The sequence below is a fragment of the Lonchura striata genome, chromosome 6, assembly GCF_046129695.1.
Source record: "Lonchura striata isolate bLonStr1 chromosome 6, bLonStr1.mat, whole genome shotgun sequence".
NCBI classification, from domain to species: Eukaryota; Metazoa; Chordata; class Aves; order Passeriformes; family Estrildidae; genus Lonchura; species Lonchura striata.
In genome coordinates, this window is record NC_134608.1 from 2,348,389 (window position 1) to 2,371,871 (window position 23,483).

At 53.8% G+C, this 23,483-nt stretch overlaps 1 protein-coding gene across 7 annotated transcripts in view; it reads right to left on the reverse strand.

The window, feature by feature from the left end:
* Window positions 1-7,795, reverse strand: part of TRIM9 (tripartite motif containing 9) — a 61,499-nt gene extending 53,704 nt beyond the window's left edge. For all 7 annotated transcript variants that reach the window (XM_021538458.2, XM_021538455.2, XM_021538457.2 and 4 more), the window contains exon 1: window positions 6,900-7,795. In XM_021538458.2, coding sequence (XP_021394133.1) covers window positions 6,900-7,715 — 816 coding nt within the window. In that variant the 5' untranslated portion in view covers window positions 7,716-7,795. The remainder of the gene's footprint in view (window positions 1-6,899) is intronic.
* Between the last annotated feature and the right edge of the window lie 15,688 nt (window positions 7,796-23,483).

The following is a 23,483-nucleotide window of genomic DNA, read 5'->3' on the forward strand; positions in this document are numbered from 1 at the left end:
TAGAGGCAAGGTGAATTCTCTGACCTGCTGTTCTCAGCTCTGGTCTCCTTCCTGCATTAATCAGGGAGGTGTCACTGGAATGGGTGAGAGCTGGGCTTAATTTCTATTTATCTGTCTCCCTGTTGAAGAGTTTAGCACATTTCCTATTTATGGCCACCTGGCAGGAGCCTCAGTGGTGCTCCCAGACCCCAAACCATCCCTGCTCTTTCCAGCTACAATTGGGAATTTGAAAAATTCACTCTGAAAGCTCCTACTCCTCACAGTAATTCCACACCAGGCTCTGCCTCTCCTTCCAGGACATCACCTGAGCCAGGGTCACCAGAGATTTATACCCCCAGCTCTCTCTGCCTTATAAATAGAAATTTAACCAATCCATCCCAGCAGGACGAGCTGAATGAACAGGGAATGAGCTGGCTTATTTCTAAGCCAATTGAACAGGTAAAAATGCCTCAGCCCAAGAACAAACAAAACAAGGACCAAGGCTGACAAAAGAGCAGCTTTGAGAGTTGTTATGTTTCAGGCAAATTTTTCTTTAATTACTCTCTCATACAGCTGGGAAGAGCAATGCAATTTGGAGGCACTCTGAACTAAATGAATTTGTGTGAGCAACACGAGTTAATCAAAGGCTGCTGGAAATTCCTTCCAGGTCCAGAAAAGAGAAGGGAAATATCTCCCAGTGGTATGTGCTGGATTGCTAGAAAGTGCACAGCAAGACTCCAAAAAGGAATTTGTGGTCATTTGGTTGTGGCAAGAGGAGAGAACACAAAATATTTAGATGGGATTTGGGGAAGGAATTCTTGGTTGTGAGGGAGGTGAGGCCCTGGCACAGGTGCCCAGAGCATCTCTGGCTGCTCCTGCATCCCTGGCAGTGCCCAGGGCCAGGCTGGACAGGGCTTGGGGACACCTGGGACAGTGGAAATGTCCCTGCCATGGCAGGGGTGGGATGAGATGATCCTGAAGGTCCCTTCCAACCCAAACCATTCTGGGGTTCTGTGGCACCAAGCAAAGTTTTCCCTTTAAAAGCCTGAACTTGTGGGTGCTGGATTATTTAGAAGAGCAGGAATGAGCAATGCAGAGTAGCCTCAAAGCCTCCTGAGAACCTTTTCCCAACAAAGATCCACCCTGCAGCAGTGTCAGCTCTTGGAAAGCATCCTGTGAAACCTGGTTAATAAACAGCAAAGCCCTTCCACACTCTCAAGTAATTTATTTAACACCAGGCACACTGTTTGCTCTGCTTCCTCATTCTCCTGTTTTTCCAGGCTAGGGATGTGGCTGTGGAAAATGAATTTGCAGAGAATTCTTAAAGCTTGAGAGAAGGCTCACATAATATGCATTTATACACAAACTTGTTCTTGTTTAGCTACTTTTTGGTAAAAGTTTTCTTATACACTTTAATTCTCAAGTAATGTAAGCCAAGAAATGCTTATAATGCATTGTAATTAGAAAATAGTTAGCTTCTAATTAAAATTGCATAAATTATAACATCTGTATTGTCTCACCCTTCACACCAGACTGAAAATAGAATAAAAGTTTTTAAAACACCTCTCAGTTACCCCATCTCTGAGTCAAAAAAAAAAAAAAAAAGCTTAATTTGACATATGGTGACAGGGAAACCCCTGGGTATGGACACTGCAGAAATTCCCTTGAAAAAGGCAAGAATCAGTCCCTGGGTTCATTTTCCCCATCTCAGCTGAGGTGCTCCTGACTTGCACCACAATAAATGCAGCAAAACCCACCCAGGGGGGTCCTTCAATCCTCAGGTGGCCAAGAGGAGAAAAAAGATGGGATAGAATGGAAAAAATTTGATATTTACAGATGAAAATGGATTCCCCCCAGAACTGAGTCTGCTTGCTGAGGCCTGAGCCAGATGGTGGAACAGAGCACTGCTCTGTCAGATCCGGGTATTTTTGGACACAGAATTCCAGGATGGTTTGGGTTGGAAGGAACCTCCAACTCCTCATTCCACCCCCTGCCATGGCAGGGACACCTTCCACCATCCCAGGGAGCTCCAAGCTCTTTCCAACGTGGCCTGGAACACTTAACACGGCCTTGAACTTTTATGATGCAAACAGATAACTTGAAATATAGGGGAAACATCCCATGCAGTGGATTTGGGAACCTGTGAAGGGTGGCTCCAAGCTCCATCCAGCCTGGCCTTGGGCACTTCCAGGGATCCAGGGGCAGCCAGAGATGCTCTGGGTACCTCTGCCAGGGCCTCTCACCCTCACAGGGAAGTTATTTTTCCCCTAATCTAACCTTCCCACTGGAATGGGATGAAAGCTGCAGTGATTTCCACTCACTCTGAGATGACCCCGAGCCCATTTCCATCTGCAAATGCCTCCGAGGTCACCTCCTGCCTCCTGGGCTCCACAAACCCTTGGGAGAACCTTTGGTTAACAGGGTATCTGGGGCTGCTCCTCACTCCATTAACTGCAAAGCAAAGAGCCACCTGAGAGAAAGCTTTTATCCAAATCAATGAACAGGAGAAGGCAGCATCACCTCTGCAGCCCAGTCAGGCTGGAAAAGACTTTTAAATCATTCAGTCCAAATGTCCCCAAGGGCCACACCCACACAGCTTTTAAATCTCTCCAGAGATGGCAACTCCAGCACTCCTCTGGGAAGATTTTTGCAATGCTTAACTACTCTTTTCATGAAGAAATTTTCTCAAATATCCAACCTGAACTCATCTTGGAGCAACCTGAGATGGTTTCCCCTTGTCCTGTCCCTGTTCCTGGAGCAGATCCCAAATCCCCCCCTGGCTGTCCCCTCCTGGCAGGAGCTGTGAGAGCCACAAGGTCCCCCTGAGCCTCCTTTGCTCCAGGCTCAGCCCCTTCCCAGCTCCTCAGGAACTCTCCAGCCCCTTCCCAGCTCCCTCAGGAACTCTCCAGCCCCTTCCCAGCTCCCTCAGGAACTCTCCATTCCCTTCCCAGCTCCTCAGGAACTCTCCATTCCCTTCCCAGCTCCCTCAGGAACTCTCCAGCCCCTTCCCAGCTCCCTCAGGGATTCTCCAGCCCCTTCCCAGCTCCCTCATTTTTGCTCCAGATCCTGGCTGGATTTCTTGCCTTTTTCTGACTTCCAAGCCTCTCAGGCTGTTTGCCACCCTCTGGATTTGGCCAAGGAGGAATGGAGGAGGTGGGAAGGCTGCTGGGCATTGCTGTTGGATCCTGCTGCTGCAGCTGGAAAAAGGGTGGTGGCATTCACAAAGGCCATCACACCAAGGCTTGGGAAGCATTAGGGATTCTCCCTGCTTCTCTTTAAACAGCAAATATTTTACTTTCCAAGTGCAAATAAGTCTTGGTCATACAGCAGCTCCCTGGATACTTCCTCCGTGGGTACAGGAATTCCCATGGACACAAGAGCAGCACAATTCCAGTCCCAATCTCCCCTCCAAAGTTCCTCTGGCAGCCAACACAGAGCCCTGGCCATGTGAGCTGAGGGAAAATCCTCTCTGCTCATCCCTGTCCTGCCTCTGGTGTCCCCTGGGCACAAACTGAGGGGCCAGGGAACACCAGAAACCACCCCTGGTTCTCCTCAGATGTCCAAACCAGATGGAATTAAGTCCTAGTGTGCGATTTTTTTTTTTTTTTTTTCTCATAATAGGAATCACCTGCATCCCTCATTCCATCTGTGCTGGGGCAGGAGGAGCTGAGCCCAGGTGACACCTGAGCCTGCTGAGCATCACTGCTGAGCCCACACTGAGGCGTGGGATGGAAATTCCCAGGGCTGAGCTCTGCAGGGATTTGCAATCCAAGGCCAGTTTGTGTCTTCAGCCTGGGCAATCCCATCCCAGGCACTTAAATCCCGTGTAAAATTAAAATGGAGAGCACTGTTTTCCTTCCACTAAAGTCAAGATTTGTTTCTGCTTCTCTCCAAAATGACCTGGACGTGCTGCCTGACCTCCTCAAGGAGAGAGCGGTCCCAGATCAGAATCTTGGGATCATTTAGGCAGTCCTTTGAATAAATCCCTGCTTTATTCTGTAACTCCACCCAGCCCCTGCTCCAGGGCAGCCTTCTCAAGGCATCAGGGAGATCCTTCCCAGCCTGTCTGTATTTGTACACAAGCATCCATCCATGCCTCCATCTCTCCACAAAAACACACCAGCCAGCTGCTGAGCCTGCACTCTCCACACATTTCCAGCAGAAGAGGGGCTTGGATGTGTGAGGAATAAATGATTGAGCTCCATCTTGTGCTGCTGCTTCTGGCATGCCAAGCAGCATTCCCAGCTCGTCAGGATAAAAACTCAGCCAGCTGCAATATCTGTGCAAAACTGGGACAATTCAGATTAAAAAACCCAATTCCCTCCACGTTTCTCGGAATATTCACCCTGAAAGGGAGACAGGGACAGAGAGGATTTGCCACAATCCGTGTCCAGCTTTGAAAAACCCCAGCTCCCTGAATGACAATTGATGGTGCCTCAGCACAGATTATTTTCAGGAGAACCTTCAGGGAGGAAAGGGGAAATTGGGGCAGTTGGAAATTGGGAAAAGCCTTTTGGATTTGGTTCAGGGATTGATTGCCCTGGCTCTGGCAATCACCCACTGGGGCGTGAACGCTGCTGATTTCAGCTCATCCAGCACTCTGGGGACAACCACAACCTTCCCAGAAGGGAAGAGCATCCCAAAAAATACCCACACCAAGAGGTGTTGGAATGGTGCAAGAGAATTCAGGAGCTGGCTGAGGGGTGTTAATTAAAAGAGGGCTGATTTAGGTGGGATATTGGGAAAGAATTCTTGGCTGTGAGGGTGGGGAGGGTGCCCAGAGCAGCTGTGGTTGGCCCTGGATCCCTGGCAGTGCCCAAGGCCAGGTTGGACAAGGCTTGGAGCCACCTGGGAGAGTGTAAGGTGTCCCTGTGAATGACAGGGGATGGAACAGGATGGGACTGAAATCCCCCTCCAACCCAAACCATTCCATGATCCCCTCCTGTGAGCTGCAGGCATCATTACACTGCTCAGCACAGAGAAAAGATCAGGCCAAAAGGGACAGTCACCCCTTCAGCAAATCTGTCCCACTGCCAAGGGCCTGTGCTCTCACAAAATGACACCACCAGATACTTTTGCAAGAGGATCACCCCTCCAAACCACAGGTGGTTTTGTTCCTAATGCCCAGTCCCAACCAGGATCAAGCTTGGAAGTTGTGGGTATTGGTTTTGGTGGTGCTGGTTTTTTATTTGTTTTGGGTTTTTTTTTTTTGTTTGTTTTTGGTTTTGTTTTTTTTTGTGTGTGTGTGTAACAAAAATCAAGGTAAATAACCCTTCCCCTGATTTTGTTGGATGGCATCTCAAGGAGCAATCTAAGTCCTGGCTCCAAAATCCCTCCTTCAATTACTCCTTAACACCACATTTAACCCCACAGACTCTTCCTGTCCCTAAAAAGCAAACTAACACCAGGTAATACCAGTGAACCCCTGCAGAAACACAGATCTCTCAAGGCAGGCGAGGCTTCACTGTCCAAAATCATCATTGGAAATAATGTTACATTATCCTCATCTGTCAGCTACATCAACGAAACAGCACTTGGCTAAAGCTCTCCCCTGGGAAAAGGGATTTGGAAGGAAAAGCTAAAGCTCATCTTATTCCAACCCCACTGCCATGGGCAGACAGCTCCCAGCAGACAAGGCTGCTCCAAGCTGACCTGACAGCCGAGTTTCCCCCACGTTCAGGTGGAATTCCCTGCTTTCCAAACTCTGCCTGTTGCTTCTCATCCGCCTGCTCCACGCCACAAGAGCCTGGCTCCATCCCCTGCTCCTGTGAGCAGCTCCCCAGCCACCTGTGCCACCCTGGTGCTGGGCATCCCACAGCAGCTGGATGCTCCTGCTGGCTGCCAGCAGCTCTGGGATCAGGGATTGCACCCCATGGATAAGAACAAGGGCACCAAACTGCTCTGGCACATCTCCACAAGAGCCCTGAAAATCCAGAGAGGAGTTGTTCCTGCTCCCAGCAAAAGGGGGTCAGGAAAAAGCCCCTTCCAACAAGCACCACCAAACCTTCTCCCCACGGCATAACGTGGCTACCCCCCCTTTTTGGGGCACTGGGACAAGTGACACCTTGTCCCTGCATGCACCCACTGACCCAATTCGGGGTGCAGAGCTCCAGCCCAGAGATCTGCATCCTTCACGGACCACATGCTGCCACACAACCTGCCAGAGCATCCCGAAATATTCCTGGAAAGCAACCCAGCCCAGTCCCTTCCACCGGGAGGTCACAGCCTCCCGCAGCTCCTTGTCACAGGTCCCGCCCCTCCCCACCTGCCCCAGTTTGTTGGAGTGGGGACCAATTATGGCGATGTTCATCCAAGGAATGACGCCCAGCCCCTTGCGCCCTGTCCGCCCGTGTCCCGCTCACTTCTGCCCCAATTCCCTCGGGCACTGGTGCGATGAGGGAGGGCGGGAGGCAGAGGGATGGATGGAGGTGAAGATGATGATGCTGATGATGGCCACATCCCATCGCAAGCGCCGGGACCCTCTCCTCCAGCACGGACGCGTGTGCGAGCGAGCGGAGCTGATCAGCATTCAGGGACAGGCTCCCGGCTGCCCGCTGCCACCCCTCCTCCTCCTCCTCCTCCTCCTCCTCCCGGTGACTCCGAGTGCGGCAGGAGGTGGCACCCCGCGGCTCCCCGCTCCCACGGCGGATTTCACGCCTCCCTCCTCCTCCTCCTCCCCAAACCATCGCTCCCTGTTGCTTCTCCGGCTCTGCGGCGCAGATGTCCCCGAGCCACCCCCGGGGGAGCCGTGCCAGCTAATGTGGTGGCACCTGGCAGGACTGGATTTGGGGAGCATCATCCGCACGATGCCAACGTCCCCACGCCGAGGGGGCGGCGCGGAGCGGGAGAGGAGGGCTGGGGATGCTCCCAGCCCGCAGCCGGGCACGGGAGGCGGCTCGGCCGGGGAAGCCGCGGCTCACCTTGTGGAGCTTCCACATGGCTCCCAGCGCCTTGACCTCGTGGCTGGAGTGCTTGCCCTCCTCCAGGCACTGGTAGCAGACGGGGCTCTTGCACTGCACGCAGTACATGCTGTGGTTCTCCAGCTCGTGGTCGGTGCAGGTGGAGATCTTGCGGGGGCTGAGCCGGCGGCTGACGCGGCCCTGGGCCGGCGGCACCAGGCGGTGCTTGGCCAGCGGTCCCCGCGGCGGGTGGCACCGCAGGCGGCACGGGTCGCAGTAGAAGACGTCGCACTGCTCGCACATCACGGCCGCCTCCTTGGGCGCCTTCTCGCAGAGCTGGCAGCGCAGGGCCGCCGCCCTGCCCTGCTGGTAGCGGTCGATGACGCCCTCGAGCAGGCGGTTGCGGGGGAAGCCCCGCAGCCCGCGCTCGTCCAGCACCAGGCTGCGGTGGCACTGCGGGCACGTCAGGCACGCGTTGCGCGGCGGCGGCGGCGGCGCCAGCGCGGCGGGAGGCGGCGGCGCGGCCGGCGGGAACACGCGAACCCCGTTCGGGGACTTCTGGCACGGCGTGGTGGGAGCGCTGGCGAAGCCCCCGTAGGAGCCGTAGCCGCTGTCCGCCTCGCTGTACAGGCTCATCTTGTCCAGGTCCAGGTAGTCATAGTCGGAGACGGCCGAGCCCGAGGCGCGGCGGCTCTGCGGAGACTCCGAGTCCGGCGTCTGCACCAGGATGTTGCGGGCGCACGCCTGGCACAGGTTGTGCGAGCAGGGCAGGATGATGGGCTCCCGGTAAAAGGAGCCGCACACCGGGCATTTCAGCTCCTCTTCCATCTCTTCCATAGGGGAGGGAAGGAGGAGGGCGGCGGCGCGGCTCCGGCGGCCGCGGCAGGAGCCCGAGGAGCGACCCGCACCGCACCGCGCCTCGGCGCCGACTGCCGCCCGCCCGCCGCCCGCCGCCGCGCGCGCCGCCGGGCCCCGCCCCCCCGCCCCGCCATTGGCCCGCCCGCCGGCGCGGGGGCGCGCTGCGCGCTGCGATTGGCTGATCCGCCTGTCCGTCATCCAGCCTGCCCGCCCGGCGGTGCCGCTGCGGGGACTGCGCTCGGGGCTGCGGCGCCGCTGCGGGGTCGGGGCGGGGAGAGAGCGGGGAGAGAACCGGGACGGAACCGGGATAGAGCCGGGACAGAGCCGGGAGAGAGCGGGGACAGAGCCGGGACAGAGCCGGGACAGAGACGGGACTGAACCGGGAGAGAGCGGGGACAGAACCGGGACAGAGCCGGGACTGAACCGGGAGAGAGCGGGGACGGAACCGGGACAGAACCGGGACAGAGCCGGGAGAGAGCGGGGAGAGAGCGGGGACAGAACCGGGACAGAGCCGGGACTGAACCGGGAGAGAGCGGGGACGGAACCGGGACAGAGCCGGGACAGAGACGGGACTGAACCGGGAGAGAGCGGGGACAGAGCCGGGACAGAGCCGGGACTGAACCGGGACAGAACCGGGACTGAACCGGGACTGAACCGGGACAAAACCGGGACAGAGCCGGTCCCGGGCCTGCCGCTGCTCTGCCCGCTGCTCTCCCCTTCCCCGGCTCCCGGCAAGCGGCACTACAGCCCCGCGGTGCCCGCAGCATCCCTCCCCGGGATCCAGGCGCGCTGCTGCCGTTCCCCTCCGGGCGCTCGAGGTGCCTTTGGCAGCTCCAGGGACGCGCTGATGGATGCGGTCGTGCGGGTGTCATTGTAATTAGCAGAGCGGCCGCACGCGTGCGGCGATCGCAGCGCGCCCGGCGGTGCCGCGGCTCCCCGTGCGTGGCGGAGGGATGCTGCTGCGGTGATGCCCCGCGTGGGGAGCGGGACGCGGTCCCTGAGCCTGGGACGCCCCCGTGGGGACACGCTCCGTCGCTGGAGAGCGGGGACAGGGGCCCCGAGGGGCTCCCGTGGCTTTGCTGCTCTGCCCCGCTCGCTCTGAAGGTCGGCTGAGGTCTGAAACTCTCCTGGCAACAGAGCGGCGCAGCGGGTCCTGCTCAGCCAATGGAAAAATAGGATTGCTTGGAATGAATCTGGCTTGTCTCTTATTTCCCTCTCTCTGTGCACAAGTTTGGGGCTGCCCGCTGGTGCAGATGCTCTGTGCCCCCTGTGATTGATGGCTTTGGGCTGTGTCCAGCTCTTGAAGGACCTGGAGGTGCTGGAAAGAGTCCAGAGGAGGCCATGGAGCTGCTCCAAGGGTTGGAACCAAGCTGGGAGAGCTGGGGGTGCTCACCTGGAGAGGAGAAGCTCCAGAGAGAGCTCAGAGCCCCTTGGGGGGCTTAAAGTGGCTCCAGGAGAGCTGGAGAGGGACTGGGGACACGGGATGGAGGGACAGGACCCAGGGTACGGATTGAAGCTAAAAGAGAGAAGATTTAGAGCAGATATTAAGGAAATTCTTCCCTGTGAGGGTGGTAAGGCCCTGCACAGATGCCCAAAGAAGCTGTGGCTGCCCCTGGATCCCTGGAAGTGTTCCAAGCAAGGTTGGATGGGGTTTGGAGCTATCTGGGATAGTGGAAAGTGTCCCTGCCCATAGCACCCGTTTCCATGGCGGGGGGTGGCAAAAATACTGGGGTCACCCAGGGCTGTGAGTCCCCAGCTTGGCAGAACACACTGAGGGGCTCCTTCCCTCTCCCGTGGGTCCATGCAGGTCCTGGGGTTCAGGGAGCACGTGCAATTCCAAGCTCCCACACTGATATTCAGGCAGGGGGAAAGCCCAGCAACCCAGATGCCCAAGGAAAGCACCACCATTTCTCAGCCTGACAAGTGATAAGGAGGAAAGGATTTTCCGAGTGTTTCTCTTTTCCACTCTGGTGCCCTTTGTTCTTCCCTTTCTGCTTCCTCAGGCTCCTGCTGGCTCCGTATCGACCGTGGCTTCCCCTGGACTCTGCTGAACATTCCTCATTTGCTCCCTGTTGGTGTCTCTGCTCTGAGCTGCTCATTTCCCCCCCGTTCTCCCTCCTCGAGCTGCCCTTTTTCCAAAATAAAACCATCATTCCTTGTTTGCCTCTTGTTTCCTGTGGCCATTTTTCATCGTGGCAGGTCTAGGATTGCCGTTTCTGCTGGAGTGATCCCGCTGATCATGGAAATGGGCAGGAAGAGGAGCACAGCCAGTGCCTTTGGAAGCAACCCTTGGTCAGAAACATTGAGCTGCTTTCTTCTTGGCACTGCAGCTGGAGCTCACGCTCTGGCTGTGCTTTATTTACGACTGCCACACTTGTCACTGCCCCTGCACCTGCAATAATTACCTGACCCAGCTTCAGCATTCGCTTGTCTGACGTGGCTGTGATCATTTGAAGGGTGGAGAAATTGCTTTGTTCTCAGCTGGCTCCTGCTTTCCTCCTGTGGCTCTCACCAGGAGCTTCACCTTCACACAGTCATGGAATCAGTGAGGTTGGAAAAGGTCTTTGGGATCATCGAGTCCAACCTTGGTCCCCACCTTGTCCCCAGCCCAGAGCTCTGAGTGACACCTCCAGTCATTCCTTGGACACCTCCAGGGATGGGGACTCAAACCACCCTGGGAAATTCCTTGTAATGCTTGACCACCTTTCCATGATGAAAATTTTCCTGGATTTTCCTGCTTCAGGAGCAGCTCCATCCCCTGCTGTTGGTGCATCTCCTGTTGTAACCAGCCTCTGTCCTGGAGAGTGTGGAAGGCACCGCTGGGCTGAGATAAATGAAAGTCATTTAGACTCTGTAAGTGCTGTTGGATCCTTTTGGTGAATTGTAATAAATATCTGAGCTAAACTAGAGCTCATAAATAAAAGAGAGAAACGAACCAAGACAACAACTCTGCAGTGTCTTTATTCATCCCATGCCCAGAACACCTTGAGGAGATAAATCAGAGAGTGGACAAGGGCTCAGAGCTCCTCAGGGAAAAGGAACAGAACCTTTCCAGAGGTGCTCCCATGCTGCTGGAGAGGCCTCGGGTGTCTGATGCAAGCAGATCTTCCTCTGGGAAGCCTTCTTCAGGCTCTGGGAACGTGTTTCCTCTCGTTCCTGGAGGTCCCACACGTGGTGCCTTGTCCCTGCACGGCATCTCTGCTGCTCCTGTAGAAGCCATCGTGCTGGAACGCTCTCCCTGTGCCCCCTGGGGACATCTCAGCAGATGCAGCCAGAGCTTGGAGCTGCCTTTTTATGAACCCAAGACATTGGCAGCTCATAATTCACCCTGTCACCAACCAATACACCCTCCTCCTCCTCCTCCTCCATAATTTTGCATGGATGAGCTCTTGGCTGGCAGGAGAAGTCCTTGTTTGTGAGCCTGTGTGCACGACCTTGAAGTCAGCATCCCTGAGCTCATGCTGCTCGCTCAGGTCACCCAGAGCGTTCAGCACACCCTGATTCCCCTGTCCTGGGGACAGCTCCTGGCAGCAGGACAGCTGCTGAGGTCACTCTGCTCCCTGGTGCCAAGAGCATGGTCAGGAATGCTGGCCCCGTGCCTGGAAGGGTTCCAGGGCTCCCACAGTTCCAGCAGGAGCTGCTTCCCAGAACAACTGCCAGAGCTCCTCACTGGTGCCATCATTTGCTCCAAGCACCATTCCAGGAGCTCAGAAAGTTGGAAACCCTTCCCATTTGTTTCTGAGGTGTCCTCCTTGCGAGGAAAACGCCAGATTTTTGTGGACGAGCGACTCCATGGAACGCTGGTGGCGTCTTTGCCCAATGTCAGTGTCACCAACATGAAGGATCCAGGAAATGCTTTGTGCCTGGAGCCAGACCTCCCAGTTTTTGGGCATTTTGAACATTTTGATGCCCAGTTCTCCAGCATCAGTTTCCCTTTACCCAGGACGGGTTCCTTCCCATCACTCAGAGCTGCTGCAGGCTGAAGGCAATGCCTGCTCTGCTGCCTCACTGCTGGCAGGGAGCTGCAGCTTCCTGGGAGAGTGCTGAGGTTTCCTGGGGTTAGATGGATTATTTAAAGGAAAGCTTCCCAATGGCAAAACACTCAGGATTTTTCCTGTTGTGTAGGAGGAAGACAAAGAGGCTCAGCACAAGGAGGATGTGGAGCTGCTGGAGTGAGTCCAGAGGAGCCACAGAAATGCTCCAAGGGCTGGAGCCCCTCTGGGACCCTCTGAAATGTTCCCCTGGAGAGGAGAAGCTCCAGGGAGAGCTCAGAGCCCCTTGCATGGCCTGGAGGGGCTCCAGGAGAGCTGGAGAGGGGCTGGGGACAAGGGATGGAGGGACAGGACCCAGGGAATGGCTCCCACTGCCAGAGGGCAGGGATGGGTGGGAGATTGGGAATTGGGAATTCCTGGCTGGGAGGGTGGTGAGGCCCTGGCACAGGTTTCCCAGAGCAGCTGTGGCTGCCCCATTCCTGGAATGTCCAAGACCAGGTTGGACAGGGCTTGGAACCACCTGGGATAGTGGAAGGTGTCCCTGCCCATGGCAGGGGGTGGAACTGGATGATCTTTAAGGTCCCTTCCAACCCAAATCATTCCATGATTCAGGGATTTCTCTGCTTCCCTCTCTCCCCAAACACTCAGGGCTTGTTTGGCTGATGAGCAATACCAGCAGAGCTGTTCATCCATGGAGTGGGTGTGAAACAAGCCCTGGTTCATGACTGCTCCAAGCCTTCCCAAGAAGCTGTGGAGGTGTCCAAGGCTGCTCCTTGCTCTGGCACAGGGAGGCTGGATCCTGAGAAACGCTAATGGCAACAGTAATTTTGTAACTGGTTGAAATATTTAATGGTTTTCTCCTCTATCAGACTTTAGTTACAATTGCTGTGCATGATGCCTCAGGTTCAGCTTTTCTATTTTCCCATCCTGTGCTGCTTTAGTGTGTGGGTCTGGGCTCCAGATCAGGGGATGCTGAGCTCTGTGCACAGAGCAGGGACACAAAACAATTCCTGCTCCAGCTGGGCACCAAGGACAAATGATCCAAACCTCAGCCCAGGAGCACAAACAGCGTGGGCTGGAGAGAGAAAAACCAGCAGGGTGGGACTGATGGGCTGGAGCTGGAATGGGACAATGAACTCCAAGGTGCCAATGGAGCAGAACTGATCCCAGGGAGAGCCCCGGGAGCGCTCGTGCATTTTGGGACCATTTTGGGTCATTTGGGTGCAGCCCTGGCTGGGCTCTGGTGCTGCCCAAGGTGGATCCATGGAGGAGATCCTTGAATAAATCCCTGATTTATTCTGGAACTCCATCCAGCCTCTGCTCTGGGTCAGCCTTCTCAAGACATCAAGCACACGCTTTGCTAATTAAATCCAGCACTTAATTGGTAGCACAAAGGATAAACCCTCAGGTGTCAGAGGAGGTTGTTCCCTGAGGAGTTCCAGCTGTGACCATGGGCATTGGTAGGGGATAGTGCTGTTCAAAAATGTCTCCTGGAAATCACTTCTGAAAATAAGGTGGCAAAATTGCTCCATCAAGTCTGAGCCGGGCTGGCGAGATGCCAGGATCTGGGCACGTCTGACTGGAGGAGAAGTTAAAGCTCAAATGATGCCTCAGAGTGAGATGTACTGAAAAAAAAATCTGTACATCTCAATGTGCTGCTTACTTTCGAGGGTGACATCATTTATTTTTAAGTTATTATTTTTTCTTACTCTCAGGAGCTGGTGGAAAATTTCTGATTTTTATCAAAACAGAGCAGAATCCATTACTAATACACTGGAAGAGCAGAGCTGCAAGTCTGAATTGTGATGCTCCTTTGACCAGCCTGCCCAGTTACTCATCCCCTCTGGGATTAATGCCCCACTTCTCCAGCTTGTGACTCATTTTGGAGAACAGCAACATTAAATTCATCCCACCAGAAAAAATCTGTCCTTCCTCCCACAGCCAGTTTGTCTCCACCCTCCTTTCCCTGCTGCCCAAAGACTCAGCTGGAGCACTTGGTGGTTCAGATGTGCACAAAGTGGGACATTCCCTGTGTCTTCAGCATTGAAAAGGAAGTTTTGTCCAAAATTTATTGGCTTCACAAACAACTCAAGGTTTGTTTGACCTGCCCTAGAAGCGTCCAAGGTCAGGTTGGACGGGGTTTGGAGAAGCCTGGGAGAGTGGGAGGTGTCCTTGCCCATGGCAGGGGTGGAATAAGATGACCTTGATGGTCCTTCCAACCCAAACCATTCTGAGATTCTCTGATATTCCCATTTTCAGACAATTTCTGCTTCCTTTAAGTGGAAAGCTGCTCATTCAAAATGATCTCCTAACCTCTGCAGTACGGACATCTCTTAAAATAAAATCGAAATTATAAAGTTTTAAATTCTGAACCCTAAATGACATCTAAATAGAACAATCAAAGTGGATCTGCTGATGAGTCACCCAGGTGTTCCAGAGGCCTTCAGGAGCAGCTTCCCCATTAATATACTGGAATATTTTCTTTCCAAGCCTCCTCAGCTTCTGGCTGAGAACTTTGGAGGAGAGCAGCTGAAAACTTTTTTGGATGTATCAAGTGGGAGGCTCAAACCTAATGTATGGCTGAGTGTGGTGCAGATTTCTTCTCGCTGCCATGGCAACCAAACTAACTAAAAATAAGAAACATTCCCATAAATGTCAAAACACTCCATGCTTCCGTGACGTATGGAGGATCTGACCTGGAATCTGCAATCATTATGTAACGGTGTTTAACATTCCTGTAATTACAGGGGGAAAATTGTCTCCAGGTTAGATGCTTTGCATAACTTTGGGAGTCAATCTGCTTCCCCGTGTTCCTTGGGATTTAAGTTGGGGATGAGCTGGAGGTGCTCGGAGCAGCTGGGATTACGAGTGATGGGAGACTCATGAAACCGGTGCCAGTGTCCATCTGCTTGAAATCACCAGGAAATAAACCACGAAATCCCAAATCTGGGCTTTTGGAAAAGCTGCCTGTGCAGGGGGCAGCTGTGGGTGAGCTTGGAGACCTCAGCCCGCAGGGAGGACACCCCAGCAGTGTTTTAGGGGCTCCCTCCCAGGTGTGCAGGTCCTGCTGGAGGGGGCAGCCCTGCCTGGTGCCTCTGTCCGAGGGCTCCATCACCTCTCCCTAAATCAGAGAGCTGGAATCGGGCAGGGACTTGGAGACACTTGCATCAGGTGGGACTTAGCTGGAGACTTGCCCAGGTGTGGGTGTCTTCACGGTGGACTGGGATGAGATGGACGGGATGATTCCCATGGGATGAGTTTTCCCGTTGCTCCAAGTGGCCTTCAGGAGATGGTCAAGCTCCAGGACACTCCCCTGCTGCAGAGCCTTCCCCCGAGGCCGGGAATGTCCTGCCGAGGTCAGCAGAAGGTGCCACCATTCCTCACGGTGAGCTTCATGGAATCCTGGAATGCTTTGGATTGGAAGGGACCTTCAAGACCATCCAGTCCCAACCCTCTGCCCTTCCACTAGCCCAGGTTGCTCCAGCCTGGCCTGGGTTTCCTGCTGCTCGTGCCGCTGTGATTTCTCTTCCAGGATCTCCAGCACGGGAAGAGGATTCTCACCAGAAGGAAAACAAGCTGAAGAGAGGGAATGTCCTGGCCAGCTGCTGTGAGAGGTATCCCCTCTCCCTGGGGTCACTCAGCCTCAGATCCCAGGTCTGGTGGCCAGGTGTGAGGTCCTGGCAGACAAAAGTTGACCTGACCTGAAGCCACAATGGTGGTGGCCAGAGGCCAATGATGGGATCAACCCTTCCATATTCACAGAATTCACAGAATTCACAGAATTCACAGAATCCACAGAATCACCAGGCTGGAAGAGACCTTCAAGACCATCGAGTCCAACCCAGCCCCAACACCTCAACTCAACCCTGGCACATCCAGGCTTTGTTAAACACACCCAGGGATGGTGACTCCACCACCTCCTGGGCAGAACATTCCAGAACTTTCTCACTCCTTCTGTAAAAAACTTTTTCCTGCTATCCAACCTCTATTTCCCTTGGCACATCTTGAGATATGGATCCTAAACTGAAGGCTGTGGGAAGCCCAGCAGCAGGGACACCCTTCCCAAATCCCAGAGCTGCCCCTTTGGGATGGGGTGACGGATCTCCTGCTCCAGCCCTGGCTGGGATGGCTGTCCCCGACCCCAGGCTCACCCCTGCCAGAGGAATTGCTGCTTCCCACCGTGTCTCCCCCCCTTCCCAGCACGGATCCCTGGGCGTGGGTGTTGCCAGCAGCCTGCAGTGACACGCTCAGATGAATCAAGGGGGAGGTGGTGGAAGCGCTGAGGAGATGTGAGAGAAGCAAACCAGGCATGTTCCCATTCCTGGCTGCCCACTCCTCGTGCAGACTCACCTCTGGCTGGCAAAGCAGCGTTCGAAATCTCAATCAAAGGGCAAAACAGAGAGAAGCTGGCACATGGAGATATCCCGTGGTTTTGTGGTTTGTGGAAACATCCATTGTGCATCCATGGATAGCCAAGGTTGCTCCTGTCACACAGCACTGTGAACACTGAACAGCTGCTCTTCCAATCCAAGGTTAATTCCAAAAAAAGTGGGAAATCCTTCTTTGGGGGTGTTCACGCCAACCACAGGCACATTCCTTGCAAATTTAGGGGGTCTAGCACTCAAGCGTCCAGCCTGGGCTCAGGGATGGAAGAGGTGCAGCCCATCTGGTTCAGACATGGTGGAAGGAGATGTTGGAGGAGGTGAAGGGGAGAGGATGTGGCAACCAGAGGAACCATCCTCTGGGCCATTTTATGTCATCACCTCAGTGCACCTGGAGCGTCCTCGCTGCACCCTCTCTGTGACAGGCTGGATCCAGCAGGATTTTAGGAGAGAAGAGCTGTGTGACTCCTTGCCCGAGGTGCTGCTCCAGGCTGCCAGACCTCCAGGCCTTGGGATGCTGCCAGGAGAATGGCACCTGCCAGGCCCCCGATGCAAACCCTCCCCAAGGAAAACCTTTCCTTTTTTTTCCCGGCTGCCTTTGCCGTGCTGGAGCTGAGGCAGCTCTCCAGCCTGAGCCTCCTCAAGGAGATGAGGGAAAAGCAAGGTCTGGACCACGGAAAAAGGAAAATGTGGACACCAGGACATCAGTGCTCTGTGGGATTTGCTGGGCACTTTTTTGAAGGCTCTTATTCTTCCTCCCTGCTTTTGACTTTGATTTTTTGGAAATAAACTCCAAAGGCTCTTTCCAGTGAAGCAAAAAGGGAAAAAAACTTGTGTGGAGACTTCACCCACAACCATTCCATGTGAAAAGGCTGCTAAAATGCCAGGAAAATGAAAGGTCTGTGGACTTCTTCACCCAAAGAAGCTGTGGTTGCCCCTGGATCATTGGAAGTGCCCAAGGCCAGGTTGGATGGGGCTTGGAGCAACCTGGGACAGTGGAAGATGTCTCAGCCCACGGCAGGAGGTGGAATGGGATGAACTTTTAGGTCCCTTCCAACCCAAACCATTCCCTGTAAATCCATGATTTTGTGTCTTTGTGCAGAACTGCTGGGAGCAGAGAGGGGCGTGGGGAACAGGACTGGAAAAATCAACCTAAAAAGAAAATGGAGGGAATTACAATGAGTCAGTCAAGTCCTTTTAGATCTCAGAGAAGTCCAGGGAAGGAACAAATCTGCTTTGATGGGTTCTTTCAATCACTGGCTGCCCAGAGCCAGGGGTGAGGCACAAGCAATTGGGAAAGAACAAGGAAACACTGCAGCATTTCTAGCTGTAAAAAAGAGATTTTTTTTTTACTGTCTGGGCTGTGGCAGTGCCTCCACCTGATCCAGACATCCCATAAAGCTTTAAAGGGCTTTTTTCCTCCATGAAGGAGGGTGACAAACTAATGCTGCACCCGCCTTCCTCCTCCTCCTCCTCCTCCCACGACTGCTCTGCATCCATCCATCATCCATCCCTGTGCCAACACACCTCCCTCTTCTCACAGGAGCTTCCACCAGGTCTGTGTTGGCACTGAGATCATCTTGGCTTTCTATTTTGTTGGAGATTCCTTCTCCCTTACCTAAGATGTGTTTTTTTTTTTTTTCCCTTTCTTGTTTTTATTTTTTTTTTAATTTTTTGTTCCTGCTGCCATGGCAACCTGGATGGATTCTGGTCACGGCTTTGGCCTCCCTGGATGCAGATAGTCACAGGGACATCAGTCAACAAGTGTCACAGCTCCCCGGGGTCTGGCAGAGCTGGGAATGCCCTGCAGGGAGGGATTGTGCTGGGTGTTCAGCAGAGAGCAGAGCTCACCCCGCCAGGATGTGCTCCCTTCTCTCTCTCCCCTCTGGATCCTCCAGGACTGGGTGCTGGAAAGCTTTGAGGGGGTTATTTTGGGCAGTGGTCACCTGGGATGGCAGGAATTGGGTCTGCGTGCCATGCTTCATAGAATCATAAAATCATGGAGTGGTTTGGGTTGGAAGTGACCTTAAATCCCATCCAGTGCCACCCCTGCCATGGCAGGGACACCTTCCACTATCCCAGGCTGCTCCAAGCCCTGTCCAACCACGGATCCAGGGGCAGCCACAGCTGCTCTGGGCACCCTGTGCCAGGGCTTCCCACCCTCCCAGCCAGCAATTCCCAATTCCCAACATCCCATCCATCCCTGCCCGCTGGCAGTGGAGCCATTCCCTGTGTCCTGTCACCTCAGGCTCTTGTCCCCAGTCCCTCCCCAGGCACTTTGGTGGGAGATGGGTGCTGCTCCAGGAGCACCACTGGTGGTCCCTTGTTGGAATCTGAGGTGTTGATGATTCCGAGATTGTAAAAGTCTCTGTCTGTCAGCCCCCTGCCAAAGCAGAAGCCATAATTGGTCTGTGCTGGTTTCCAGGTTGTTTATTCTGTTTATCTCTCACATGTTCTGCTGCCCTGCCCAGCTCTGTCCTGCAGGGCAGCGTGTGGGGCTCTGCCCTCAGTGGGATGTGACAAACATTAAATACCAGAAACTCCCTGGGCTGCATTTACAAGAACGTGCCAATATCTGTCACCTACGTTGGACAGTGTGTCCCCAGCCTGAACCAACAAAAAAATGCCAACACCACAGTGAGACATGGAGGGCATGAAGAAGGAGAAAAAGGACAAGGCACACCCAATTTCCTCCAGCTTGTCCCCTTTGGACCCCTCATCTAGAATCCTAAAATTTTACTTTTGCACCTGTGCCACACTTAATTATTACTGATATCAAACCCTCAGAGCTGGTAATTGATCCTGTAGGATTGAAAACTCTTTTCCATGGGCAGAGATCACAGCCAGTGTCTCTGGGGGCTCTGTCCAGGGGGTTCCTGACCCCTGCCAGGGTCCCAGACCTGCCAGGGCAGCCAGAGGGAAGCTCTGGATTCCCACAGTCCCTGGTGAGATGTGACCTCGGTCAGAGGTGCTGCTGCAGTTGGAAGGAGGAGCAAAGCTGGGAATGTGCAGACTGCTCCCCTCTGAGCTAGCAGGTGACTTCCTCCCTCATTCCCTCCTCCTCATCACCAGCAGCTCCCTCCAGTCTCCCTGGAAGGAAATCCATGGCCATTCCCACCCTGCCAGTTGTGGGCAGCTTCGGCCATGGATGGGGAGGTGCCACTGCTTGAATTTAGCAATTCTCCCAAGAGTCCTCACCCATGGACTTGCCCACCCTCCCTTGCAGCTTTTATTTCTTCCTCAAAAGTGGCTGATCTGGCCTGAACTTTTCCAAGAAGACAGGTAGGACACCTGGCATGGGAAATGCCAGCTCTGGCCGCCTGGAGTTTGGGGTGATGCCTTAAGGCACAGATAAGAGCCTCTTAGTGGGAGAAATGCTTTGTTCCCTCCTTTTTCTGCTTCTCTTTGGTTCTTGTGACCAAATTTAATATTCCCTGTTGATGTAAGTGATTTTCAGTGGAAATGGACCTTCAGCTTGAAGTTTATTTGCATTTTAATAAACCTTCTTTGACAGAGAACACCCTTCTCTATTCATCCCCCACAAAAGAGGAGTGAATTGAAAATCACGCAGGAACTTAATGCAGCTGAAAGGAAATTGCAAGCTCCGACTTGGCTGCACGGAGAAATCTGGAGATCAAATGATCCCATCTGCAGTGGGCATCAAAACGAGCAGCAGCTGCTGGTGTGAGGCTGAAGAAGGGATTTTGGGAAGGATGCTCTGGAATGGCAGTGTTCTGTGTAGTAAATATAACTCATGCCATTCCTTGTGTGAAATATGGAATATTGGATACTTGTTAAATCATGCCCGTTGTATTAGTTCCCCCCTTTGCAGGCGAGACTGGGTGTGTATTGGAAACTGAGTCACAAGTAAAAGGATTGGCTCGGCCGGGAGATGGGCCATGGCTGGAATCCAGGTGCTGACCATGGGGACTCCAGATTGTTATAAATGAGAATTTATTCAGCCAGATTAAAAATAAAAAAGAATTTTATTAGCGGTCAAATTCTGTCTTGCCAGCCACAAGGAAAGAACATGGGGACTCCAGGTGCTGACCATGGGGACTCCAGGTGTTGATCATCAGAACTCCAGGTGTTGACCATTGGAACTCCAGGTGTTGATCATCGGGTGCTGATCATCCCATAAACGACCCAAGATGGATCTCATGGAAATCCTCAGACAGATCCATGTGAATGCAGCCTTCCTATAAATCTCATCAGGGATTCACCTACTCCGGACATTGAATTATTCCTCCTCATCACCAAAAAAGAAAATCTTATTAACCTATGGACTCTGAATAGAAGAAAGGACTGATTGCTGAAATCTTGGCCTCAGGTGGAATTTTCCCTATAAAATTCACTTGTGCCAGGCTGGAGGTGTGTGGGCATGGGGGAAAACCTCTGCTGAGGTGACTCCTTGTGGCACACCCAGGGCCGACCCCGGGCTCAGCTCTGTTCTTTCCTTGTGCCTGGCTAGATAGAATTGGATTACAAAAGAAATATTTTATTTTTTCATGGACAAATTTTCATTTCTAACAGGAGGATTCCCATCCAGTTGTGCCTCAAGGATGGCTGCGAACACCTTCCATGGGAGCATCCCTCTGCCCAGGAGGGCTGTGCAGGCAGGAGAAGCCGTTCCCGGCTCCCTCTCCCTGCCAGCTCTCCTCGGATGCCGCAGCTCCATCTGCGCCCGGGGGCGAGGGTTTGCTGGAGGAGGAGGAGCAGGAGGAGGTGGGCACACGGAATTACCGAGGCGAAGGCAGGCGGAGAATAGAATCCCAACGCCCGAGATCTTCTCCATTGTCTTCTCTGTCACTGAGCTCGGGGAAAATTTAGCACCACCCGAGCGGAGCAAAGCCGGCTCTGCCTTGGGCGCTTGGAAACGAGAGCCAAAAGCTCCCTGTTTCTATCTGCTCAGCAGCTGCTTCCCTGAACCCTCGCACCAACGCGGGCTGAGGGGCTCTGGGGATGGCGATTCCACAGCTGGGCTGAGAGGGGTGAAATATCAGAGTCCTGGAATGCCTGGGATTGGAAGGGACCTTAAAGCTCATCTTGTTCCAAGCCCCTACCATGGCAGGGACACCTTGCACTGTCCCAGGCTGTCCAAGCCCTGTCCAACCTGGCCTTGGGCACTGCCAGAGATCCAGAGGCAGCCACAGCTGCTCTGGGCACCCTGTGCCAGGGCCTCACCACCCTCACAGTTCCCAATCTCCCACCCATCCCTGCCCTCTGGCAGTGGGAGCCATTCCCTGTGTCCTGTCCCTCCATCCCTTGTCCCCAGTCCCTCTCCAGCTCTCCTGAAGCCCCTTTAGGCCCTGCAAGGGGCTCTGAGCTCTCCTGGAGCTTCTCCTCTCCAGGTGAGCACCCCCAGCCTGGCTCCAGAGCAGAGGAAATCCAGCTCTCAGAGCGTTTTTGTGGCAATGTCCAAGTGGTAATAACAGAGGAGTTGTGTGCTGGTTTGGGAACATCCTGCCTGGTCATACAGAACTGGAAGCAGTGCCAGGCTGGCTCTGTCATCTCACTGGCACAGGTGCCCAGAGCAGCTGTGGCTGCTCCTGGATCCCTGGAAGTGCCCAGGGCCAGGTTGGACAGGGCTTGGAGCCACCCTTCACAAGAGAAGTTTTCACCAGAGCCAGGGGACTGTGACCAGCACGTGCAGAAATGGCTCATCCAGTTCTCCCCAAGCCCAGGAGCTCCTTAAAAACCTTTTACAACCAAATCCTGAACTGGAGCAAAGCCACATCTTAACCTCACTCCTTCCACTCCCTGGTGAGCGCAAAGCAACATCCCAGCAGGAAAAGCACCTGCCTGGACACAGGTGACACTCAAGGGACCCCATCCAGGATGACAGGGGGTGTGAGACACAGCCCCCCGTGGCTGTGCCATGCGGGAGGAGAGGCAGGAGGCTCGGCAGGAGCAGCTAAAACGGGATTTGCGCACTCTCCTATTTTTGCAGTGCTTTAGTCAGAGCAACACGTACTCCCCGGATATTTTTATCTGTTGCAGTTCAGGAGCGCATCTTTGGGAATGCAGCTCCTTATGCAACGTCCCCAGCACGCTGATGGGCCCCAGCCCCTGGCTGCTCTGATGCCTCAGGTTCAGATTTTATATTTTCCCATTCTGTGCTGCTTCAGTGTGTGGGTCTGGGCTCCAGATCAGGGGATGCTGAGCTCTGTGCACAGAGCAGGGACACAAAACAATTCCTGCTCCAGCTGGGCACCAAGGACAAATGATCCAAACCTCAGCCCAGGAGCACAAACAGCGTGGGCTGGAGAGAGAAAAACCAGCAGGGTGGGACTGATGGGCTGGAGCTGGAATGGGACAATGAACTCCAAGGTGCCAATGGAGCAGAACTGATCCCAGGGAGAGCCCCGGGAGTGCTCGTGCATTTTGGGACCATTTTGGGTCATTTGGGTGCAGCCCTGGCTGGGCTCTGGTGCTGCCCAAGGTGGATCCATGGAGGAGATCCTTGAATAAATCCCTAATTTATTCTTTAGCTCCATCCAGCCCCTGCTTTAGTACAGCCTTCTCAAGGCATCAGCTCCATGTCCCTGGAGGGAATGTGGGGAGCTCGGGAAGAGCCTGGGCAGAGCCAGGAGCGTGGTGTGGCCTCACTGCTCTGTGCCAGAGGAAGGAAGCACCTTCCTGGTGTTTGTAACCTTTGGAATTTGAGCTGTTTGCCCCTGCAGAGGTGGGTTTGGAAAGGAGCTTGGCAGGAATCATCCTCCACACGGATGGAGAAGGAGCCACTGCTCCCTGAGAGTTTCCCTTCACTGATAAATTCCTCGGGAATGCTGGCAGGGCCACCTGTGACCTCAGCCTGACTCTGGCTTTCCCTCTGCCCTCCCAGAGCATCCCTGGAGGTGGCACCTCCTGCTGGGCCCTTCCCTTTCCCTGTCACCACATACTTTTAAAAGCATTGTTGGGAAGAGATCAGCTGAGCTGCCTCTGAGGCAGGGTCAGGGTGGCAGCCCGTGGAAGTGCAAAATGTGGTTTTTAAGGATTAAAACCACCACCAGTGAGGCCTCTGACTTATTCCTCTGCCTGGAGATTAAAACTTCCTGGGGCTGCTTGAAATTTTTGCCATGAAAAGTAATTTCTCCTATAAATATAATGAGTCAGTGATGCCTGGGAATTGTTGTGTGGAAGAGCTTTCTTCCAGAGTCATCCTCTTTTGAAAAGGCAAATGTCTTGTTTATTCCTTACTTGGATAAAGGTTTTTCTTTACCATTTATTATTTCCTGTGAGTCAGGGCACCTTGTAAGGTTGTCTCATGCTCCAGCTGGTTATTTATATATATAAGGTAGATAATGACAACCATTAATTGGGCATTAAGGAACTGTATTCAGTCCTCAAACAGCTTTCTTGCTGCACAAAGG